Source organism: Bombyx mandarina, chromosome 13 (assembly GCF_030267445.1).
Source record: "Bombyx mandarina strain Sakado chromosome 13, ASM3026744v2".
Classification (NCBI taxonomy): Eukaryota; Metazoa; Arthropoda; class Insecta; order Lepidoptera; family Bombycidae; genus Bombyx; species Bombyx mandarina.
The window spans coordinates 15,050,976-15,072,428 of record NC_143220.1 but is presented as its reverse complement, the minus strand read 5'-3'; the positions used below and the strand labels follow the sequence as shown (position 1 = coordinate 15,072,428).

General features: G+C 38.8%; 1 protein-coding gene across 1 annotated transcript in view; it reads right to left on the bottom strand.

Moving 5' to 3' along the window:
• rdgC (retinal degeneration C) overlaps positions 1 to 21,453 on the bottom strand; it is a 74,038-nt gene that overhangs the window by 35,826 nt on the left and 16,759 nt on the right. Inside the window, exons 2-3 of the mRNA XM_089732362.1 lie at positions 10,312 to 10,709; positions 6,263 to 6,390 (exon numbers count right to left, since the gene is read on the bottom strand). Of these exons, the coding sequence (XP_089588488.1) occupies positions 6,263 to 6,390; positions 10,312 to 10,537 (354 nt within the window). The 5' untranslated portion in view covers positions 10,538 to 10,709. The remainder of the gene's footprint in view (positions 1 to 6,262; positions 6,391 to 10,311; positions 10,710 to 21,453) is intronic.

Below are 21,453 nucleotides of genomic sequence, written 5' to 3'. Positions count from 1 at the left end.
TCCTGAGGACGTAGCTTGGTCTCGCCCAGGAGCACAACCTCTGGGTTATACTCCCGGGCGAGAACAAGCAGGTCGTTCTTTCGGGACTTTATCCCGTCGGGGTTCCAATAAATGATGCGCAGCTCCTGGCTAGCCATTGAACTGCGCAATCATTTGGTAGAACCCCGACAGGAGCCCCCCGAAGGGACTGGCTCCCGAGGCGATCTCACGGATTACTCCGGAGATCACCTCGGACAATTTCTCCCACAGTGCGAGCAGCCATGCAGCAAAGCCGGCAGGCTGGGAGGCCTGTCGACCGCTGCGGCGCTCGCGCTGAGGGCGGGGGGGGGGGGGGCTGCTTGTTCAAGTCGTGCTTGCCTTCGGCCGGATGGGCTGTAGGCAGTGGTTGGCTTGATGTCGGTTGTTGGGCAGTAAGGGGGGCCTCGGAGACCTCCATGGTTTCTGTGTTGGTTAGTTGGGGTTCTGGCACTGTGGGTTCAGATGTACCCCTTAGTCTCTCTCTTTCTTCCCTTTTTCTTGTTTTCCTTTTGGCCTTTTTCCTCTTGTTCTTCTCCCTTTTAGTGGACGTAGGGCCGCTAGTCGGGAGTGGTTTAGGCACTGATATACCAGCAGATGTACGACCACGGGGAGCAGGAGTGGGTTTGGGTTTATTTATCCGCCGTGGTGGGTTGGCCTGTGCCATCAGCGTAGGCGCCGATGGCAGTGCCTCCACCACCACAGCAGACGGAGCGGAGTGGGATGGGGGAGGGGGCTGGGAAGTTTTCCCTTTCCCCTTCCCCTTCCCCTTTGCTACAGGTATTGAAGCCGGAAGAGCTGCACTCCCGGCTCGAGGTGCCTGTGGTGCAGGAGGGGGGACGGTTGCTCCCATCATCCTGGCCCGTTTGCGGAAGACCGCACACCGTCTGTCGACGGCGGCGTGGTCCTTCCCGCAGTTGGCACAGGAGAACGGGCCGTCCCTCGGCCTCGGGCAGTCCGCTACGATGTGCTCCCCGGCACACCTTACGCAACGGACCGCGCGATGACAGTCGTAGGAGGCGTGTCCGAAGGCCTGGCAGCGATGACACTGCGCAGGCCCTCGGATTGGACGCCATCCTTCGACCGTCACCCCCGGCAGGTACAGCAGTTCGTTGACTGCGTACAAGCGGGCGAGGTCGTCCTTCGAGAGGTGGTCCAGGGCTACGTGAAAAACGCAGCCCGGACGCCCTCTCCGGGACCTAATGCACCTGGCGTATCGAGCCGGGAATCCCAGCTCCTTCAGGGCATTGACTATTTCTGCCTCGTCGGTGTCGGCAGGGAGGCCCCGGACCGCCACCTTCGAAGGCATCTCCTCCGCCAGGGCGTAGCAGTACCATTTAATGGTACCGTCCCTGGCAGAGGCCTCCGACAGGTAGGCCTGGACCGCCCTATACTCCTCAGCCGACGTCGGCAGAAATCTAAAACCGGCGCCGAAGGGTCGCACCGAGGGGGCGCGGCCTAGGCGCTCCCTAATGGCCGCCATGTGGCGGGACCAATTTGGGAGGGCCTCCACCATAATTGGCGGGTGTCGGCGCAGTTCCTCCTGGGCGCGACCCTTCGGCCTCGGGGGAGGGACTCGTGAGGATTGGGAAGTCCTCTGGGCGGTAGGGATACCTGGCCTAGCTGCCATGGCAGCATAGGAGGTGGAGGGAGTGGGGTTGGGCTTAGTGGCTTGTTGAGGTCTGGTAGACTCGAGGTCCATGTACCTGGTCGAATCCAGGTTGCCCGCCGTGCCGCTTAGGGCGGGGGCACCTCGGGTTGAGTCTACCGGGATTGGAGATAGCGTTGGGGAAGGAGAGCGAGGAGGGGATCTTACTTGCCTTGGGGCTGTCCCTGTCCTGGCGGGAGCCCTAGGCTTCGGAATTGGTTGAACTGGGATTGGACTCCCAGAGGGGGACGAAGACCTAGACGAGGAAGGAGTGACCGATTCGGTTGAGGAGTGTGCAGAGGATGTGGTCGCACTTTCCTCTCCCTCCGATCTAGATGAGGGGCCTATTCTAGGACGCTTGTTCTTTTCGCTCGATGAGCCTCGGTCAGACTCGGACCTGGCCTTCTTCCGCGGCCGAGAGGGCCCAGAGGGATCGGTCAACGGGGGAAGGACATCTTCCTCCGGTTCGATCCTCGGAGTCCTCTGGGCCGCGACCGGGGGCCCGGGCCGGCTGTCCGTCCCGAGTCCCATCGAGACTGTACGGGTTGCTGGTGCTGGTCTGAATCTTAGACTCGACATAACTTGGCGTCCCTTACGGGACGGGCCGGGGGTGCTGATAATGGGGGGTGATGTCCCCCCAGACATGTTTTAGCCAATTATTTTAACGGGTCCCACGACTGTCGGTACATCCGTGATAGTTACTATATAACCATATACTTCCGCTAACCGACCGATGTATTTGTTGGCTTTAACTAATAAATTAATAGGTGCTTATAATTAACTGAACTAACTAATTAACTGGTCAAAGATACCATAATTTAAGCTACTTGAAAAGAATTATAGAATAATAATAATAAAAAATTGGATTAGACTAATAGCAAAGACAAAAAAAAAATTGAACATACACTAAAATTAATCTGCAACGGTCCACCCTGCAGGCATCCGCCGCAGCCGGCCACTTGTAGTGTGCGTAGGAAAATTAACATAAAATAAAAAATCTACAAAATTAACAATGTACTTACTATTGAAGACTCGAGTTCCTATTTATGTGCATCTAAATGTTGTAAAATATTCAACCTAGTAAATAATAAACTATAATAATTTGGTGTAAAATAAAGAAATAAGGAGACTATTAACAATTATGTATATGTATGCGTCGAGCGTTCAATCGCTCCGACACGATACCGATGGACCTGCAGGATTCCACCCCAGCTTGTAGTAAGGTGGGGATAGAATTCCAACAGACACATAAATTTAATCTACAATCTACAAAGAAAACAAACCACTGTAAGTCGGCAACGACGGGGAAACCTACAGCGTGTTTCGTACTAATTACTAAAAGAAAAATTGAAATGACCACTTACAAGGGTCGGTCGGTTCGCCAATATTGGAACGTAAAAGTTAAATTTATATTTACATGAATTTAAAATATTAAAACTATGGAGGGTATATTTGAAAAAACTTAATTATAGTAAATAGATCTGCCACAGTGGCGCTAGTGGGTGATTACAAAATAGGAATTATAATTAATATCTCAAAATTAGTTTAAAATTAGTAGAAATAATAACAATTTAAAGACAATAAAGCAAGAATAAAGAAAACTACTATGAACTACTACTATATCTAAAAACAAACTGTATACGGGGTTCCCGACGTTGCCGAGGTCCACCACCGTAAATCGGCTTACGCGGGTTTAGTAACAGCCCCTCCTAACCCCGAAGGGTAGGGGAGGACTGGGAACGGACACAGATGGCCAGACTCGAAGGCGCTAACGTAACTCGGTTTTTATTCTTAGAATAAAATGAGTACGCAGCTTTTCCAGGCTGAACGACAACTACCCGCAATTAACCAATGTTAGGAAAGAAAGTGTCGAACAACTCACCTGGTCCCGGGTCCTGCGTTACGTTGCTCGGAACGTCTCCGCGCCGAAACAACACCGCTAGATCACAACACTCACGCTTTGGGCACACACAATCGCACAGCACAAACAATAGGGGCCTCGTAGCACTGGTGTCCCGGGCGCGCCCCTAGCGGCAAACGTACACAAACGATCCCAATCCATACAAATATGAGCTAACTTTTACGCTATCGGGAACGTTAAAAAACTCGCACTAAGCACACTGAAATGTATGGCGCCAAAAATCTAAGGCTTCTTAATTATTTTTATTATTCCTTTCAGCAAAAATTGATGCCTTTAAATAATACATCGAAATAATGCATCTAATAAATAAAAAGTATATTATTCTTCGACCAAACAAAACATACATGAAAGTAAGCTCTTATTTTCTGGATTTCTAAATTCAACAGCGCCAATAAATGGAATCAGTAAACCGATAACAACAACGTACGAATCCCCTGGGTTTACTTTAATACGTTTTATTTTTGCGCAATATGATTGTGCACACACATGACTAGTCAATGATTATGTTGCGAGTCACCGATGCAACCACAGGGGCATTCATGCGTACGTATCTAGTGTCTAGACAGAGCATGACTAGTCAATTATTCGTTTAAAAAACAGTGCATTTTCAAATAATTCAAAAATAACATCTAAATAATAAAGCTGTAACATTCTTTTTCGCAAAATTTGGAATATTTAACAGCCTTTTCCTATTTAATTTAGTGAGAAAATCTTTTGCAATATATTTTATTTTTCAACATAGAGGGGAAACAAATTTAAGCAATATTCCCGTTTATGTATGGGTCTTATTATCAATCCATCAAAGCGTTGCGAAATCCTGTAAATTAAACATCAAGATTGAATACCACTTCGTGTACATCTGTGAGTAAAGTATGAAGAAAATAATACGATAATAACTAACTATACTTGAGACCTTACAACTTATATCTCAAGGTGGGTGGCGCATTTACGTTGTAGATGTCTATGGGCTCCAGTAACCACTTAACACCAGTTGGGCTGTGAGCTCGACCAACAACCTTGCAAAAAAAAAAAATTTTGCTCATAGTTCATAGAAATGTCAAATATTATCTAGTTACACTTTGTCATTATTTGTAACCCTGCTCAGTCAGACTGAATGATTGAACTGAAATGTTCAGTGAGCAGAGTGAGTCAACATAACTGACACCGCTTCGCCTCTAGGTACATAGATAGCTTTATCCATTTCCGACTTAATTAACTGTGACTTCGTTATTTAACCAAGTCATATGTAGAATGAATCTTAATCGACTTATCCCGACGATGATTCACATTAAAATTCATAGAATCCAAATACATAGACGAACATTTCCATAAGAGGATTACCTGCGTAGCGAAACCCGTTATGAGCGATATTTGTAAATAAGATAGACTGAATTGCTTTTGTGTTGTTACAGTGAGGATAGGAACAACCTGAACATTATTTTCACAATACTTTCGAAACTCGGAGGCGAGTTAACGCAATAAATTTAGTGTAAGCGACGACTTTACTGGTGGTAGGACCTCATGTGAGTCCGCGCGGGTAAGTACCACCACCTTGCCTATTTCTGCCGTGAAGCAGTAATGCGTTTCGGTTTGAAGGGCGGGGCAGCCGTTGTGACAATACTGAGACCTTAGAACTATATCTCAAGGTGTGTGGTGCATTTACGTTGTAGATGTCTATGGGCTCCAGTAACCACTTAACACCAGGTGGGCTGTGAGCTCGTCCACACATCCAAGCAATAAAAAAAAACCTGAACATTATTCACAATACTTTCTCGGCGGCGAGTTAACGCAATAAATTTATTGTAAGCGACGACTTTAATCGTCCAAAATATAATTTGTTAATTTATCTTTGTAATTATAATTAACGTATTTTCCTAACTCGCTACCAACGGTAAATTAATTAATAAACATAATAAATGCTTTCCGATTATAATGTCTGTTAGCCGCATTTTCATCTTCGGTGGAGCAATTCCATTAGTTAACGTAAACCTAACTCTTAATCACTTATAAACTCGATGCAGTTTGCAAATTCTAATTTCACAAACACCTACTGCTCGCTCCACTTGAACGTTAATTTAGTTTAGTCTTTGTTAGCGGGTATTAACCAAACAAATATTGAAGTTAGATACTGTACTATACATCTTTATTTCTAGCTCATATTAATGTCTAACTCATAACAGCTTTTATATACTGTGCCACCATTAAAAGGTTCTAGTTATTTTAAAAAAAACTTTGTAAATATTAAAATTTACCATACTGTAACAAGTCTCGGAAATTCTGCTCATATACCCTTAAAAATAACTTTTCAATCAATTCCATTGAAAATAAATTTACTTTATCTGGACCAGAGGCACTTGTTTGATGCAATCCTGGCCTTTTGAGTTATTACTTCCCCATCATCATTCCATGGTAGATGTATAAATTCCCACCATATTTTTTCACCTCGGCCCCCCGTATCTTTAATGCTTGATTTTGTTAGTTGCTGATTGGTAAGATAGCTCTGCTTATAGCTACGACGAAACAAATATGAATTTCGTATTGAGAGGATATTCGTTATGTCCAATTCAATTCGACCTTATTTCTCAAGACGCGAGGCATCTATGTGCTCCGACAACCGCTTTACCAGATGAGTCGTGAACTGTTTTGGTATTTTACATAGAATAAAAAAAAACCTTTACCTTCACTTGATCATGTTCGCCCGCATATTCAATGTTCTGAAATATGGTCCAGGTATAACGCCTTCTCACTTCCATTCGCGCTAAATAACGCCTGTACCACTGCTGAATTAAAATGGCGGCTTTCATAGCTGAAATCGTTTTGTGTCTTTAATACGTAGTATAAAATGGCGAAATGTTGTATATATCTACATATATAGAAATTGATTGCTGTTCGTTAGTCTCGCTAAAACTCGAGAACGGCCGGATCGATTTGGCTAATTTTGGTCTTGAATTATTTGTGGAGGTCCAGAGAAGGTTTAAAAGGTAGATAAATATGAAAATGCTCAGAATTAAATAAGAATAACAATTTTGTTTTCCCTTTGATATGTCCCCCGTCGGATGGATTCCTTTTGTTTGTTTTAAGCTTATTTTATACAAAAGCTTAGGTCTTTTCTTTATCGATTGAGGCACTACGAAGTCTGCCGCGTCAGCTAGTGAGATATAAAAACTTTACATATTTTACCAATACTTTATGTACTGTGAAAATAATGATTACTTAATTACTAAAAAAAAACTCTAAATCTTATAACGATTTCTGTTCTCAATGTTTTATGAGGGAAACTTTTAAGGCACAAGTTAGCGTTATCTCGCGAACCGTATCACAATTTGAAATAAATTTTAAAGATTTTTTTTTTTTTTTATTGCTTAGATGGGTAGACGAGCTCACAGCCCACATGGTGTTAAGTGGTTACTGGAGCCCATAGACATCCACAACGTAAATGCGCCACCCACCTTGAGATACAAGTTCTAAGGTCTCAAGTATAGTTACAACGGCTGCCCCACCCTTCAAACCGAAACGCATTACTGCTTCACGGCAGAAATAGGCAGGGTGGTGGTACCCACCCGCGCGGACTCACAAGAGGTCCTACCACCAGTAAAATATATACAAACGCAAAGCACGTAGAAATACTGTTTGATCTTTTGACTCAAGAGCACAATGGAAAATCTCGTTATCACTTGAATTTACACTTTGGCGTTATAAATTGATCCCAAGCGTACTCGTAGTACGAGTAGATGTCACAATTCTAAATTTAATGAATTTAAGATTACATTTTGAATACATAAAGTCTTTATTGATGATTCTAATGATTGTAAGTATTACATGAAAATTAGTTTCTTTATTTATTATATATATATGTATATACATTCTTATTTGTGACTACCTAGATTTAACTTTAATTCATCTAAACTAATATAATAAAGCTGAAGTTTATTTGTTTGTTTGGTTGAACGCGATAATCTCAAGACCAACGCTCCGATTTGAAAAAATATTTCAGTGTTAGATAGATTATTTATTGAGGAAGGCTATATAATATCCATATAACAATCTATTGTGTAATAACAAAGTTAATTAAACTTGATCCAATAGAAAATAGTTTTATAGTTAAGTTTCGACGTATAACTCGTGAGTTAATAATGAAAACCATATCGATCCGCAACTCATTCTAAGTTGAGCAAACCTAAATAATTAATTTTAAAAAAACTACTATCTCCGCTACGCTTTGGATACTGATCTCCGTTCAAACAAAATTTAAGTCGAGCAAAACACAAATAGTATTTAAAAACACATGCGACATTTTTAAGTTTCTGGGAATTTTTTTAGAAGAATTTCATTATTCTAACTATTCCTTAAACCTATTTAGATTTAGAAACAAGTAAACAGTTATGTATATGTGTATAAGAAATTAATTATGACAGAGAATGTATTTTGTCTCGAATAATTAAAAAATATACAAATTTTGGTTTCTTTAATGCTTAGAGAAAACCGACACCGCTGTCACTCATTGTGCAAGATTAATCGTTACGATTACGAGTATATTCATCTGAATGAAACCCAATTCTATTCATTTGCAACAAAATATAATGCTCGTATTAAGATACCTTTTATAAAAGAGCTTATATATTGTGAAAGCATTTATCAAATCTATTTGTGAGAATATAACTTTGAGCACAATAAAACAATGCTACAATTTATACCAGTTTGATACCTAATTTGGTAAGAATGGTAATATTTTATTAAAGTATCTTACAGCAGTTCCGTATTAAACATTTTAACTAATCATTTTGTAATTTAACTTATAATACAGACTACTAGGGACAATGATAAAAATCGTCATAGATAAATGACATTGAACAATCTAAGTAAGCAAACAGAAAATGCGTTTAACCTTATGTTGTGTGGTAGTGACCTCGAGCACCACACATTGATGACAGAAACGAAATAAATACACAGGCTGGTAATACCAGGAACTCGGAGTAAACATTAACCAAAGTAGGTCAAGTGGGGACATATAGGTTATATACATCGTAAACATTAGTCCGCTAGCGTGCCACTAGATATAAAAATGCATTTCCCGTTATACCTTAGGTCCCGTAAATAAACTTAAGACATTGTTAAAGAAAATATGATACTTAGATTCTTCGACAATAAACAACATTGTAATCCGTGACCACTAGAAAAATATCTTAGTGAAAAAGTAGAAAAACTTTCATACTTTATTGAACTGACATACGTGTTTCCAGTACTTGCCGAAATCGTAGGCATATCGGAATTCAGATACCTTTTGAAATAATTCATTCGCTTCGAAAAGAACGATGTAGTTCGAAGGTAAATTTTAAATCTTTTTTTTTTTATTGCTTAAGTGGGTGGACGAGCTCACAGTCCACCTGGTGCTAAGTGGTTACTGGAGCACATAGACATCCACAACGTAAATGCGCCACCCACCTTGAGATATAAATTCTAAGGTCTCAAGTATAGTTGATATAAAATTATATAAACAAATATACAAACAAACAAATATAAAATTTCCTAAGGTACATTATGAAAGTATGTATTATTGAGTCATTTAGATTATTTCAGACAAATAGTAAATTACGGTACATTATGTATGATACGAACTCTGAATCTTATGCAAAGTTACATAAGAAGCCAAGAATCAAATTAAGATTTCCAGTTTGAAATTTTGTAGATCTTAATGAATGATGTAACCAAAAATAACGATACGATTGCACCCCGTCTAATAAGCTTTTTTGTCCTTTGTTAGTCACAAATAAATTTCTATTTAAATCAATTTCTTCTTAAAGAGCTTAACCAGTTCGAGAAATTTGGAACACGCAATTTTCACTGCCAATAAGCTTCGAATACAATTCTGCCAAAGTTTACAGGAAAACCAAACGAAATTCTATTTGACGGTTTGTAGCTCTGTAGCTTGAACTTAGAGGCTTTCAAATCTGTTTGTGTAAAATAGATTTCAACTAAAATTGGTAATCACAAATTGGTTTTCCCTAACACCACACCCGTAGATAATTAAATTATCTTAGGCCCTTGTAGAAAGTAATTATTTGTGACAATCCTAAGGATTCGCAAAGTAAATTGAAAGACGTACTGGTTCGAGAGCGCCTCAACCCAAAACTCGTTGAGTTAAGAACGTAACAAAATCTCTCGTAATTTGGATTTTTTTTTTCTTTCATGTATCCAGTCAACATAGCGCAGACTTTAGATAGAATACTTTGAAAGTGAAGTCGCAAAACATAGAATCGCACAGCAGTAAAAATCGCGCGTTCTGCTTACTCGCCACATTTTGCCCCCAATCATCCCGCCACCGCATAAGTCTGATAACAGTGTGACATCTACGTTATTTGTTATATCGTTGGATGAGAATTTGGCGTCTAAAAGTGGAGCAGGCCGGACGGCGTCCTCTTCCTGTATCGGACTTTGACTTACGGGGTACTCTGTCGGTACTATATATGCCTTAATACCCTTGACATTAACACCCACGCTGACGTAGCTGTATAGTTTCTTATATGAAGTTTGCTCTCATAGAAACTCTATACGCTAAGAAAGTTCGGTTTGAATAATAATACAAAAATCGTACCAATTCAATTGAGACTTCCATTCTGTCTTTACCAGCAGTATTTAGGTTATGACAATTTTCCGGCTAGCACTTAAAACTATATAGGCTACGAAATCGTATGCCCATTTTAGTTAATAAAAATTAAAATAAACTTACTTCTTTCAGCTTTAGTCATACTAACATCGTCTCTTCTCCAAAATTTCAAGAAGGGTACCAAAGCTTTCATGGTACATTCGCCATTGAGTAGTCTTTTACCCGATCTTTGGGGAACCTCTTGTTCTATTTCTGAGCTCCGGCATGATGAAGAATCATCTCCTTGGGAGCGAGTACGTCGACCGCCACGAAAACTAACGCACCCACAACCCTCAGCCAAAGAAAACATCGTGGGACTCTTGGCCCTTACTCTGTGGCTTTTATCTCTTTGCTTTCGATTGCATCTTGGCACTTTTTCGCGGGACTTAGGAATGGCTGCGGCTGATCAATGGGCAGAAATTTGAAATTACGAACATGACCTGTTGTATTATATACCCATGAATACTCTTGACCGGATGAATCTGGAATAATAAGTGTCATTTTAAATTTCCGTGATTTATAGACAGCTAAAACTACTTTAATGATGAATAAATGCAAGTTACAACCGTAAGATTTCGTTTAAATAGGATAGAAAGGTGTGTGTGTAGACCTGGGTGTATTATTAATATTGACTGCATGCTACTGACTATAATACGTAGCATATCGTATTACAAAAAGAATAGGATCCTAAATCGACTTAACGACGGCACCCACGAGAAAACTAAATCCTTTATCTAATACAACTCTCGGGATGTAACCAACACAGAAATAAAAGGAAAGGTATACTAGAACAGCCGAACGAGATGCCGATACGCAATACGCCAGGGTCCAAAAAAATGGTAATACGAAAACTAAATCTATCATATGTAAAATAAAAGGACGCAATTGTAAGCGAAGCGTGTCAACCCATAGCTCTTTACAGAATAATTTTATATATACCTAACATTATTATTGGTTACGGTTCACAGATGTCCTGACGGCGCACTTTGCGTTGAACAAGCTATCTAAACTACACATGGAAAAATGGAGATACGGCTCACCTTGAGGCAGTAGCTTTATATCTAATAGGCCACGGACGTATATACAGATTTTATCCTAATCTGTAAGCCACTAGTTTTTAATTACACTCTATGTAACTCTGTTTTTAATTACATCTAGGGTCCTAGTGGTTTAGTGAGGGTTGCTATCTGGCCGTTTTTTTTCCACAGGAGAAAATCGCCAGATCGTGAGCTATGTGAGAGTTGGACCTCACTAAAAACTTTTGCCATTCACAGCCGGCGCCCTACCCAGGACCGGGTCGGAGTCGGGGCTATTGAGACAGCGGGACAGGGTTGACGCAGAGCATATTACATCCATCCCGCCGCCCCACAGACGCCAGACTGGCGGCCACCGGCAACACTACCGCTGGTTCCCTCGATCGGCGGGCCGAGAGCTCGCCTTGGTATCGCTGCATTGCACTTTCCCCGAAGCGGTCTTGGGAACGTGGACTACCATCACCCGGCTTCCTATTACGGGCGAGCGTGCAAAGCGCGCCGCCCCACACCGAACCCGGTACATTCGACCGACCTGAATTCTAAATAGGAGCCAACCAACCGGCGGAGGTAGAGGGGCACTGGAGGGGCATTGGGGGACACTAGAGGGGCGTTGGAAGGCACTGCCTTGGCAGTTTTAAACGCGTTGACGATGTCAAGAGACACCGCCAGCGCCACCCCACCCGAGAGACGGCCTCGTCTGAGAGGCCCCGAACGCGAAGCTATCTGGTATCCGTAGCATATTAATGAGGTGTTCCACTTAGATGATTCCACTATGGTTTTGCAATAATATGCTCCACTAAGATTTTGCAATTTAAATCACGACGTCATGTCGTAGCATGCACCGAGATATTCACATTATGATGTCCATAGGCTTATTTCTGTATAAAAAACAATCGGTAACAACGGAGCCATTGACTTAGCCTAATTTGGTTTTGATGAATTTAATTTGACTACAGCACAAATAAAAAGTTAATTTACAAAATTGACTCTCGAGTAAAACACGTTTAATGAAGAATCTTGATCAAACAATTACTTCGAAAAAAGCACAAATGAAAAACACTCCTCGTTAATCACAGTCGTTCAGACTACGACACAAACCGTAAGATACTTTTTACTACACTAGGGCCAGCAAACTGCTGGAAGCTAGATGTATTGTTCATTCCGTTACTATACTGGCGTTAGAGAGTGATGGATATATACCGGACATACGCTAGTGTATAATATTACTTCACTCTGCATTTAATTATTTTTTTCTACCCATTCTACTGACCTCGAGGGATTATTCTAGCTTCACCGAACTAGTAGGTGAGCTCGCGGGGCTCAAACCTGAAGTTGTTGTTACACGAACCCTAGCAAAAGCCGTGCTTCGCAGAATCTACCACCGGATCGGAATCGCGACCCAGTGAGAAGATCCGGCGAGAGACTCAGTGGGCTGTGTCTGTGGGTTAATTTACTCGCCGAGCCCTTCGTCGCAAGCGACGGGTTGGACGGGAACAATGACCGGCTGCCTTTAAGTTAATCAAGTTATGCAAGGTTTATTACAAATGTTACGGGGCCAGTTCATAAGGCCCACTGTTTCTAACTTTATCAGAACCAATCGACTTAAGTGTCAGCTTTGTATCTTCTTTATGTACTGTAACAAATTTGTCATTATCAAATGTTTTTCAATGTATGCTTTACTGTTAACTCTTTCATTTTGTAGTAGGGTATATCGATCGTAGCCAAAAGAAATAATCTTATTATATGAATGAAATTTATTCAGTCGAAAGTACAACAAAATTCTTAAGTTAATTCTTATTAAAACATCTCACGCAATTTCACGCAACTAGAGTTCATGTTAGACTCATAAACATAGCAAACGATTGCTACGTGATCAGAAATGAAAATTTTACACAGCAACAGCTACATTTGTAGAACAATTTTGAAAAGTAAATTCATCAATGTATTCATAGTTCATAGTATGTTTAAAGTTAAAAAGGCAATACACACCAAAAAATAATGAGGCCTTTTGAAAGCCTTATTGATGAGGAGATGGAAAAAACGAACGCTGAAATGCAGCTTCAGATATTCTTCATCTCCTCTACATGTTATATTTTTTTCACATATCAATTTCAATTTCCTAAGAGAAATCATAATCATTTTAATATATAAAAATAAATCACTTATTAAAATAATTATAAACAAAAATTTCGTTGCTCGTGACAGACACATTACAAGGACAAAAAGGTTTTCAATTTAAACTTTGTTATGCATTTCTGCTTAAACGTGTTTTCTTAGTACAAACTAAAAGAAGCTTACAAAATAACACGCATCTTTCAGAAACATCCACGCGATTAGCTTCTCAAACAATATGACGACCTTCCTACTTTTATCTTAGTAATACTCGTATAAGCCAGCGTTCACTTTTCTCGTTAATTCGTACCCCAAATAACGTAACGTGATATTCACACTCTGCTATTGTCCGCTTTAATTATTTGCAACATGCCAATAAACGAGCCTACTTTCTTGCATTCGAAACTCCAAAAGCTGGTAGTCGGTAAAGCAAATTCTCAGCTCACCTGTTTTACAAACAGTATTGTAGATACCACACTGTACTGTAGTATTATAGATTTTAATTTGACTATATTTTCTGCTGCATACGTACCGGTTTTAAGAACAGGACATCCGTGATAGCATTACAATTGATACTTATAGCCCAATGTCGGATTCACGGCAAAATTACGCAACCGCATTCCCTTTGTGATATCCGTACGTAACGTAATTAAAAAGCCTTAGGATGGGCGATTTGTGCTCTAAAAAGCGTAACAATTTGATACGGCTTTCTCTACCGCTTCGCTTTGTTAAGGACTCCTAACATTGAGTTAATCAATTTGACTTTTCCTTCCAACATTTTCTATACTTACAATAATTTTGCGATTCTCAAATAAAATGATCATAGGAAGATATAAAATTCCAAGGAAAAAAATCCACTCTGCTTCCCAATGTTTTTATTGTATAAAATAACACGGTATGTTCGGTACCTGATAGAATCAATTCCACAAAAAAAATCAGGAGATTTTTATGGGCCTATGGTCGCGCTCTGTTCAGGGAGGCGAAATCATAGACAGACTGACGCGGCAGACGGCAGACCTGGAACTCAACCAGTCTTACAGATTAGCATTGAATCCTCTAAGGATCACTTCTACCTCGAATATAACTGCCCAAACGAACCATGCATCCATTATCCGACACTATCGATTTGACATGATACCATCATTACTATAGAACCCGTAAATGCAGGCAACACCTCCCACATGGTCATACAACGGGCCGCATTTTTCGTGTGCCCAGATTCGAATAACTAACAACACATACGACTATGAAATGCAAACCATGGCGGAAATAAACTGTAAATATCGTAAACAGCAATGCTATTATGCGACTATTTTCAGAATCATTTGAAAAGCAAACACATAAAAACTGATCGTAAATGTCGAGCTCTCTAAATGGATGCCATTCGGAGAAGAATATTAGACGATGCTTAAATGTGTTTTATTTTCACAAATTTCAATCGGTGAATACACCCTGTACATACAGCCTGAAATGAGCGTTTCGAATTGAATGGTAAAAAGTTTATCTTCGTTTTATTTACAAACCGATCGTAACGTAAATGTAGGTCAGTTTCGGTTGCAGAAAACGACACGACGCTTGTTGGCATACATTTAAATGGTTATTTTGCTCACATTCATATTGAACTAAATGATTTCATTACGAATTAAAGTGAGGTTCGGTCGATATCTATAAATTAATGCGTGAAGCAAAAACTTTGTATCCCTTTTTATGGAAATTGCGCGGATGGAGGAGTATGAAATTTTGCACACTTATAGAGAATATAGAGAAGAAGTGCACAATGCTAATTTTTTTTTAAATAATGCATAAAAGATACATTAAATCAATAAAGAAAACATTACACACACTACATACCGTGTATTTGACGCACACACGCATGCATACTATTTATTGTCAAACTTTTATTCTTGGCGTCTGTTGTCAAATTGAGAATAGATTAAATATTGTTTGTCTTTGTTAATATTTTTATAGTGTAGTCTTGGCGAAATTTGTGATTATAGAAGTATAAAAGACAATCATAATAGTGTACAAACTTACAATTCCAATTAATTATAGTCGAATTTCGACTACTGCGGGACCTCTAGTTTATATAATTTCTTGAGTTTATGTATGTAACGCGACCCATTCAATAATAAAAAATAAGGCATTCAAACAACGGAATTACCTTTACAGAATAAACCTTCATACTCTGTGAGACCCAGCTTTCAATAAGAGAATAGGGGAGTACTAAGACAGTATAAATGCTACAAAAATATAAGCTACTTAGTCGAGCATTTCCTTTTCTTTATTAGGCTGGGGGCCGAACCTCCTACGAGGTCCCCGCGCAGAGGGAGCTCACGGGGTATGTGAGATTGTGAAGATGTTCGATCCAACCTACTAACGACTTCTTTGCATTCTCCCCCAAGCATCCGATTTCCGCCCAAGGTAGAGTCATCGTTATGGTGAATCGATGGGCGGCCCATCGATACGGTTGATGTTCCAGAATACCCCGTTGGACCAGAACCAGCCTGTCGTATCAGGCCGTCATCCGGTCCCTCTTATGTGCCTACGGCTACAATTACACAGCGGCCCGCTAGAGTGAACATTTCCTAGGTCATAATTAAAACTAATTTTTTTTATTAAAGTAGATCCTCGCAAGAAATTTTAATTCGCTATGACGTTATCACCAATTCGGGATGAAATTTCAGCCCTCAGAATGATCGGCAAGAAACTCAGGGCAATACCTATTTAATGCTATTCTTTCTTGAAACAAATTAATTGTGTTGAGCTTAAATGTTTGTAGTCAGTTTATAAACAGCTAACAAGAAAGTTCTAACCTACCTAATTTCGTTGGAATCGTAAAGTCGAATTGCTATCGTAAAACGGGACAGAAACATCTACTTTAATCTTTTTGTTGGCGCTAAAACACACTTAGGTATGTACAATACATAGATCATTTACTTTCGACATTGTTTGACATTGGAAATTCATGAAATTATAATATTTGAATCTCGACTTACCCTATTCAAAAATATTTGTACTTACAAATAAATCAATCATACCTCAATGAGCTTATTGACAAGAACAATATCTGTGACACTGTTCGCTTAATTGGTTTGGAATGTTGTTTGATATATTATTCTAATAATAATTTTGTGAATATTTTATCAAATTAATACATCATATAAACAAATTAATATGGGTACTTGAACCATACAAAACTACAACCCACCGTAATCGAAAACCGACTCCCCTGTATAGCGACATAAAAAAATATTTGTATTATCAATATCATACAATTTTATTAACAACTATATAAGTCTGAGGTTTAAACTCCTTTCATTTTTTAAATAACCGAATTAAATTAAAATATTTTTGTTGTTTCATTCTGTCAATATCAGCAGGCAACCAACTTGGATTATTCAAGCAACAAAGAGCTATAATTTTTAGACTTACTGAAATGATTAGCATACACGCTCAGACATTGCTACACATCTTTTTATACAGCCTGAATTAGGAATCTTGAATTGAGGTGACAAAAATGTTCCCTAAATATATTTATGAAGAACTTGATTATTTGGGTGTCATTATAAGCTGCTAATGGCGTATAATGGTAGCACCGAGGGCCGTAAAAGTACGGTTAACTTGTTTTAAAGGGTTGTCATTTAAAAAACTATGGCACATTTAACACAGCTTTCGACTTTAAATTTCACTAAACAAAAATTCGAATGTACAAAATCTCATGTAGTATTTTCCTGCGTAAGCTTTTACGAAGCTCTGTTAATTAACGAACATATATTATTATTATTATATTCAATTTTACAAATGGTATCATTCGCCGTTCATGAATATCAATATATTATTGTGTTAGCTTTCAGCACTGGCAACACGACAACAAAACAATGTACGAATAATATATGCATTAGTATGCGTGTTGCGTGCGATGACTCCCAGTTTATATCCCAAAAGAATATTTATGTTTTCAATTTAATAAATTCGCCTAATTTCTGGCCATCTGGCACATAACTTAATAATAATAACATAATAAGTACAAAGTTGACCTGTGGCAATCAATGTATGTTAAATAATTACGAAAACCCAATTATTACACATAGATAGAAGTGTACTATCTATAACTATAAATTAATTAAACCACAACGTTCCGTGCCAGATGTGTGAACAATTCCAATTTGTATGATGAATTTCATCGATCCGTCGGACATGGAAATGCACTAAATGTAAAATTTCTCCGGTAATCTTAACTTGGAACGTTTCTTTTTTATCTACCATTGGGAAATAAATATGCATTTTATTTATTTATTGCATAGCTACTATCTAACTGGCGAACTAGCTCTTTACCAAGCGTTAAGTCGCTACTAGTTCCCATAGATATAACAACGTAAATTCACATGACCCATCATGAAAAATAAGATCAAAGTTTTTTTTTCATTGCCTTTATAGGCAGACGGGCATACGGCCCACCTGATGGTGAGTGGCTACCGTCGCCCATGGACTTCAATAATGCCAGGGGCAGACCCAAGCTCACCGCTGTCTCACTTGTATTCTATAAAGACTGTCGAAGCGGATCGTCAAATCGTAAAATATGACAATTTTGCGACAAAAATATGCAGTATGGAGGTATTTACCCGTATGAACTTACAATACACACTTCGATCACCACTTACACTAGTTTATAAATTTTAATGTTCGTAGTAATTCGTAGCTAAACTTGTTCCTGAAAACGTGATACCTCTATATTTCCCTAGAAAAAGAGTTAAATGACAGTTTGATTGGAAACCGGCATATGTAAAAATCTGGTTTTAGTTTCTCGTATCAAGCGATTGCGTCGAATTAGATTTTTAGATTAGAGATGATTTTTAACACCTCCTCATGCCACTGGAATTTCACCTTAACAGAAAACATAACCAGCTCTAATGGAATAAGCACATAAGAACAATTAGTAAAGTTCTTGAACAATTCACGCATCAGTACATTTTCTCTTTTTGGACCCTCTTCTCAAAGGGGATAAATTAAGGATATTCGACTGCCCTCAACATCGGGTAATGAGGATTCCACTTCCATCTCAAAACCACGTTCTCGTAGCTTGACCTTTTACCTTTATAACATTATGTGTATGGAATCATCAAGTTAGAAGGCAGGAAATATTAACATAAACCTGTTCCCTATTACAAGATCAATTTAAGATAAATCTCGGCACATGTCCTGAATTTTTAACATTTTTATAAAATTCTCTCTTCGAGTTGCTTAACCAAACATTTGAGATCGTGTAGGGACACTATCAATCAACCAGTTTACCTAAACGCAATTTCACGTTTTCAAGGGTAACTCGAGTGAGGTTGATTCTTGGCCGGAATAATGATTTTTATATGATTTACTTATAACATTATACTATAGACTTCAGGGAATATTTTCGACATAGCCGCTCCAACTTACGCTAAGTAATGCGTCATTTGTTTCAACAAAGTATATTCGATGAATTTACCACCAATCACGGTGGCCTAAGTGCGACAGAGTTGCAACAGTCTAAATTTAATTTACCAATAATAATCCTGATTCTGATCATCGAAATTCCGACATAAACAATTTATTGAATACGATGCGTAAGTAATATCCACGGTGATATTACGTAATGAAATGAAACAGCGTTCAAAATAGCATTAAAATCGAATATAACCCTACATCATATCATAGCAGTCCGCGAGCTGATGTGTTGACGTAAATAAAAATGTTATGGCATGCGTCGTTTCGTTTCTTTAAAAACTAGTAATATAAGTTAATAATATGTCGTTGGCTTCAACCATCACAGTCAGAGAGACGTATTAGTCATCGTTCTACATTTGCAAGTGATCGTTTTTATGATCTTCGAAATTATGATCACATTAAAATATCAAAAGTTATTCACTAAACTTTTACTATCGCTTCTCTTCAAGTTTTATTAAACCCCAGACCACAATGAAGTTATACATTTCGAGCCGAATTTAATGAGCCATGCATAATTCAATATTTGAGAAAAACCAGACACTTTGTTTCTGAAAGTTTATTTAACATTTGAATTTCAGTAAATTTAATCTATACTTATAAATGAAATTGGAGTGTCTGTTTGTAATATTGAAATAACCGCTTTTTACTACATTTATATGAATATATATACGGTACATACACTAAAATAATATTTTTTACAATTTTTGTCTGTCTGTCTGTTTGTTTCGGCTAATTACTAGAATGGCTGGACCGATTTTGACAAGACTTTCACTGATAGGTAACTGATGATATAAGGAGTAACTTAGGCTAATTTTTTTAGACTAGCTTCGCCCCGCGGCGTCACCCGCGGTACGACAATAATCGCGGGTAACATCGCGGGACTCTGCCATCAATAATAAAATTTAATGTTTCCGAAACGAAGCGAGGAGGGGTCGCTAGTGATAATTAAAATTGAAACAGTAAAAAAAAATTTAAAACTTTCATGAATTTGTACTGCATGATGGCTTACATCGAATAATTTTCAATCTCGTATTATGTGAAACAATGAAGCTTGCAGTAACAAATTTTCATTATCCAACATTGTCTGTTGTATTTTTATTTATGAAATAGATACACACACATATGTGGCTATCTATATATTAATACGTGAAGCAAAAACTTTGTATCCCTTTTTACGAAAATTGCGCGGACGGAGGAGTATGAAATTTTCCACACTTATATAGAATATACCTAGTCAGGTCATAAATTCTGTCACATGTTTAATGTAAAATAATTGAAACAAGTTTATTCATTATGTAACCATTCATATACCAAAATGAACTTAACAAAACATAGATTCTTATGACACTAAAGTTTGAATGAAAAAATGACCTCCGTGATTTTGAATACAGGCCTTCAATCTGCGCGACCAGTCGTCTATCGCAGCACGAACGAGGTCCATATCAATATCGGCGGCTGCCTTAATCAAGGATGTCTTGAGTGACTCCAAATTGGGATGAGGCTTTGAGCACGCCTTTTCCTCCAAGTGTTGCCATATCTTGTAATCTAACGGATTCAAATCTGGACTGGAGGAGGGCCAGTCCGAGTCGAAACTCCCAACCATACCATGAACGAGGATGGAAAATGACCTCGTTGGACACGCGGAATACGGTTGCTCGCTTCTTCACTACTGTGTGCGTACACCTTATCATTTTGTTTGTTGTAGCTCTCTTCTACGGTAAAAGTTTTTTCATCCGAAAAAAGAATTTCCCGATATTTTTTTCCCGCGTACCGCTTCAACAAAGCGCGGCATCTCTTCAGTCTCAGGTCCATTAGACGAGCATTCAAACGATGTCCTATTTTTCTTCGATATGCCCGAAGCCCTAAGTCTTCATTTAACACCCTTTTCACCGTGGTTCTGCTTAACCCCATCTGAAGGGCCAACAGTTTCTGCTTACGTTTGGGATTTCTTTGAATTCGCGCCTTCACAGCTTTTAACACTGCTGGAGTCCTATCAGACCGAGGGCGACCACTTCTTGACCTGTCATCTACACTATAGTCTTCATTGTATCGTTTGATGGTACGATAAACGACCTCTTTTGGTTATATTCAAATTTTTCAGTATGTTAAAAATTTGAATTGGCGCGTAACCGCAACGATGCAACGCAATAACTGCAACACGGTCTTCTTTAAGCGTCCACTCCATATTTAAAAATGAGTAAAATTCTATTAGTATACATTTTTATTTTCATGAACAATTCGAAATTCGAATTCAATAAACTTTTTTGTGGCCAGCATTCTAAAAGAAAAGTTTTTACTGTGTGACAATACTTATGACCTGACTAGGTAGAGAAGAAGTGTACAATGCTAATTTTTTTTTTAAATAATGCATAAAAGATACATTAAATCAATAAAGAAAACATTACACACACTAAATGTGTATTTGACGCACACACGCATGCATACTATTTATTGTCAAACTTTTGTTCTTGACGTCTGTGATCAAATTGAGAATAGATTAAATATTGTTTGTCTTTATTAATATTTTTTTATAGTGTAGCCTTGGCGAAATTTGTGATTATAGAAGTATAAAATATTATACAATCATAATAGTGCACAAACT